We start from the raw sequence: 5,031 nt of genomic DNA on the forward strand, positions 1-5,031 counted from the left end.
TCATATCTGGTGTTATCAATGCGAAAATCCGATTTTTTATTTATTTATTATTATTATTTATTTATTTATTTATTTTTTTTTTTTGGGGGGGACATACTGTATAGTCTTCGTTCTTAATACTGTGAGTCATTCGTCACTGTAAATTGTGTGTTATGGACCCCGACTGTCCAAAAAGTAATCAAATTCTACTCCACTAAAAAACGAACAAACAAAACAATCAAATATTATCTGCTATATACTGTATGATATCCGCGGTCTCCTATAGACGGTGATTAAGATTGCATATATTATAGTATGGTATTCTTAAATGTATGCTTTCCCAAGATCATTCAAACATGAAGTTACAGAAATTGTGTAACAGTCGATTACACTCAAATGTTATACGGTTGTAGGGATGAGAATGCGAGACGAGTTTCCCAGTAATTAATGATTAGTTTATTATCCAGCATACTTCAATATGTATTATTTCACCATGGACATGACGTCACATGACTTACACTAAGACAATATAATTTCACATCTTGGTAACCATCTTGCAGCCATTTGGAAAACCAGAAATATCAATCGAAGCCTCTTTGGTATAATCATATTATATGATATATCTCTTTAATATCGACCTCTTTAGTATACGTGTGACAATATCCTTTGAGACATCATTCACATATCTTATGTTTAGATTGACACTGTGACAATTGTGAATACAATAAACTTTTCATAATCAATTCCAAAACTCACTTTAGAGCATTTTTTTCTTGAAATAATTCATCAAGAAATATACAAAAGCTTCAGCTAATTGGTATCAATCTAAGTATGGAACATCGGAAAGCTTAACAGGTTACTGTGTGAATGACAACGTGATATTAGCTGTTATTTTCCTATAGAGTCATCGTTTCGATAAAAAACACATATTCATCAGAATATAATTACAGAATGTAGTTAGAATATTGGTTAAAAAGCATTATTATACGCACTGATGCTCAGGTAAGGAAGATTTTATAAAATTACCAATATGCGGTTATGATCTAAATATTCATAAGATGCTTTCAAGGTACATGTATATATTGCAAGATACAACATAAACAAAGATAGTGGTCTTGGCCTAAAGGGGTATGAAACCCAAATATAAATCTGCATTGAATAAATGGAACAATAAAAGTCATTCAGTAGACAGGACTTAAGTACAAGTTTGACGAAGATTGGACAATCCGTCGAAAAATTATACGGGGCAGCCATCTCTGGAGAAAAAGACTGCTGCAATTCCTTGACATCACGTATGGAGATATTTAAAGAAACTATCAAAAAGAATCCCACAAAATATTGTTTTAAATGACAAGTACACATTCTATTGACTTGCTTCCACAAACTTTATTCCCCCTATTTTCTAAAAGAGGTGTATCAAGTGCTCAAAATTCTGCTATAAGAGTTAAACATTTTTTAATGTTCTTCATATCGTTGTCACATAATGTTGTAGTTTTTAATCAAGCAATGGCGGCACCAGAACTTTGAAGAATAAAAAAAAAACACACATTTTTAAAAGATTGCCCGATTTTGCTCAAACTTTCACTGATAATATTCTACTTAGTTGTTGCAAATACTCAATCCATATTGGGGTTAATTCTGCTCTGATAAAGTAAATGTTCCATTCATGCCTAAAACCAAGACGGGGAAATCCGTGCCAATTTGAGTGCTTGTTTGTTTTTTCAAGCGCTCGTTTAGAGTAATGTCATTGTTCATAGTCTTTTTTTTAACATCATAGTCATCACCCGGCTGAACATGATCCAAAGAGCCACTCAGTCCAAACAGGCATTTCTGGTCTTTTATACAATCCAACACTCGCCCTCATTTCGTCAATGTGCATCCGTTCGAATATTTGGCACATGTTTTCCGGCGCTAGCAAAACCTCCTCTTCAACAGTGACGACCGAACCCAGTTTCTTCCACTCGAAATATCGGTTGTACATATTGTCATTTTTATTCAAGAGATCGATGTGGTATGCAAGCGCTTGTACTGAGGGAAAATCATCTATGTGTATAAACGAGTCTGGCGGGGCGACGCGCTCGTAGTCAATGCGAGGCGGTCCGCTCACGATGGGGACGACCCCAATCGACAAGCTGTAAAAGAAATCTTGCGTTATGAAATCACGACAGCGACTATTTTCCAACGATAAGTAGAATTTGTAAGTCTTCAACTTGGCTTCGCATGATGATCCTGTCGGACATGATTCTTTGTCGCCGCAATCTCCAAAAGTATCGACAGAGATGATCGACTGCAGCTGCTTCACAAAGTCTGTTCGCTTCCACGACGTGGACCGGCAGTCCGTCTCGATCCAGACCACCAAACCACTTCTATTATCAGCCCAGTTTCGGCTATCACTCTCCATGACTTCGGGTTTAGTCTCGTCGTAGATCCCGTACTCCGCAGAGAAGTCCGATCCTTTCCGAAATGACATTATGTAATCGTACGAAGTGTCGCGATATTCCTCCGGCGGAATGATACGCATCTCCGTTCGCGCGGGGTTGTCACGCCCGTAAAATATCCATTTCTGACCTCGAGGGCGCGCGCGGTGCATGTCTTTCCACGACCAAATCGTTTTCGGGTGAAGGAGCACGGCATCGCTCACTCTCGTGGTCGATATGTTGTTGTTGGCGACGATCATGGAGTCACATGGCACGCTTGCACATCGGACTACATGTGGTTTCGATGAATAGTCGCCGATGCGTTTATCCGTCCATATCTGAAGCTGCCTTGTGCACTTCGCGTTGGAGTGTTGCCCAGGCGACAGAACGCTCCTGGTAAGAGCCAGAAGTCCCTTGTTTTGGTTTTGTTCCTCTTCAGCTGGCTTGTTTGTGAGCCATAGAACGATGCAGCCTATGGTCGATAAACAGATGATTGACAAAGGAATGGCATTCCTCGACATCATAATAACCATTTTCAGAGAGCCTCCTTTGGCGAAATATTTCTCAGGACGCGAACAAAGATTTAGTCGCTTGCCGTATCCATGTATCGCCAACTGCCAGAAACAAAGAAAAAAGAATTGAGACATTTGAAATACACACCACACTAAAATGATTATAATAGCACTTAATAGAGAGAACTTCTCTTCAGGGCTATCGATACAATTTGCACTGATGGCATTCGGCACGTTTGCAATTGCCTGATATTCATCATGATGAGCGGCACAGGTTGGCCTTGAAAACCGTAAACACTGTTTTCCACTTCAAGCTATCAGAATGTTATCATAATCATCTCATAGACAGTGATCAAGTACACTTCGTCTGTTAGTATAGCTGTGTAGCCTTTCATTATCTTCCAACGCCTCATGCAAGTCATAAGGTAACAAGTCACACCATGAAGTAACAAGAGACACATACATCCCACTGTATTGCCCCCTGTAACAAATAATTAATCAATTATTTAAAGACCAACATGAACAATGAAGGCATGTTTCTTGTCTAAAAGTTGTCAATTTCTTCACTGAAAATGCGAAATTTTCGCCCCTAACGGGCGAAAATTATAATACATGAAAAATATACATTATTACATCTACACACTAATATTATCAACTTATGAGTAAATTTAGTGTATTTTGTACATGGTAGCCTCGCGTCCTCGAAACATACCCCTAGTAAACCTTACATTTTTCCTTTTCTTCTCTGCTTTCTAGCAGTATAAGAATATTTCTTTTATTGCTCGAACAATGCGTTCACGTTTAAGCTTTTAATGAATACATTTCAGACGAATGGCAAAGTGAAAGTGGCTCCCTCGCTCTGCCCGTACTTATAGTAAAATGAATAGTTTTCATAAGTTATGATCATAGTCCTTCGCAGTGATTTCTGTTATTACGTTTAAGTCCCTAGAAATTGAATTTAAAATGCTCTATAAAGCGACTTGTATACTCTGTTTTTACATAAAGTCCCTATATACCGTTGGAGGGGGTATCCCCCTCCAAAACCCTCCCTCGCTGAGGATCTCACACCGACACAATATGTACGCCCGTATGTTCTAATCAATCCTTCGCACTGATTTTTTCCCCTATGTTTCATTCCCTAGAAATTTGCTTTTAAATGCTCTATAAACGCGACTTTAAACTCTGGTTTTTTTTAAAGTCCCTACCGTAGGAGGGGGTATCCCCCTCCCACACCCTCCCCCGCTCGGTCTCTTCGCTACCTCGCCGAAGATCTCACACCGTCACAATTGGTCATTTCGTCGACAAAATGACCGTTTCGTTAACGAAATTATCATTTCGTGGACGAAATGTTCATTTAGTTACAAAATGTTGTCATTTCGTTACAAAATAACGAAATGACTGAATTCGTAATGAAATATTCCATGCGACACTTGGCGCTCCATGGTTTTTGTCCATGGTTTAAACCATGGTTTCATTTGTACCACCTTCGTGAATTCGGGCTATAGTGTATAGGGCCTACCCCCCGTATGTTATGATCGTAGTCCCTCCAACTGATTTTTTCAATTTGTTAATTCCCAAGAAATTTGCCTTTAAATGCTCTATAAACGCGACTTTTGTACTCTGTTTTACAAAAGGTCCCTACCGTGCAATTGTGTGTGTGTGTGTGTGGGGGGGGGGGGGGGTATCACCCTTCCACACCCCCCCCCCACCGCTCCACTTCGCTCCCTCGCTGAGGATCTCACATCGTCACATGTGCCCCCTTCCAGATTCCCCCCAAAAAACAAACAAACAAACAAACAAACAAAAAAACAAAAACAAAAACAAAAACAAAAACAAAAACAAAAACAAAACAGAAGTGTTCCGGCACGCTTGCCTACAGAACATTCCAAAAATGGAAAAAAAAAAATCGGATGGGTATGGAAGATAATTTAGTATGGCATTTTGTAATTTCACATTACTTCCGAGAACATTTCTTGGCCAGTTCTTATATATTCAGATGAGCGAGTTGATGATGTCATGCCCACACATTTTTTTTCCCGTATACAGTATATCTTTACACTGTCCAAGTGCCAATCAGACGAAGTGGTCATAGACAAAGTGGATATTAGACGACTTTGAAATCA

At 39.1% G+C, this 5,031-nt stretch overlaps 1 protein-coding gene across 1 annotated transcript; it reads right to left on the bottom strand.

Moving 5' to 3' along the window:
- Positions 1-1,759: 1,759 nt before the first annotated feature.
- Positions 1,760-2,917, bottom strand: LOC139735216 (alpha-(1,3)-fucosyltransferase 7-like). Its single transcript, XM_071645974.1, has one exon. It carries the CDS (start codon positions 2,915-2,917, stop codon positions 1,760-1,762), a length of 1,158 nt encoding a protein of 385 aa, XP_071502075.1.
- Between the last annotated feature and the right edge of the window lie 2,114 nt (positions 2,918-5,031).

Source organism: Diadema antillarum, unplaced genomic scaffold (genome assembly GCF_040938485.1).
Source record: "Diadema antillarum isolate AM-2024a unplaced genomic scaffold, OU_Dant_1.0 seq00000565_RagTag, whole genome shotgun sequence".
NCBI classification, from domain to species: Eukaryota; Metazoa; Echinodermata; class Echinoidea; order Diadematoida; family Diadematidae; genus Diadema; species Diadema antillarum.

Bases quoted from the DNA above. Each gene is read 5' to 3' on its own strand.
- LOC139735216 (XM_071645974.1), bottom strand. From the start codon at position 2,917: ATGTCGAGGAATGCCATTCCTTTGTCAATCATCTGTTTATCGACCATA.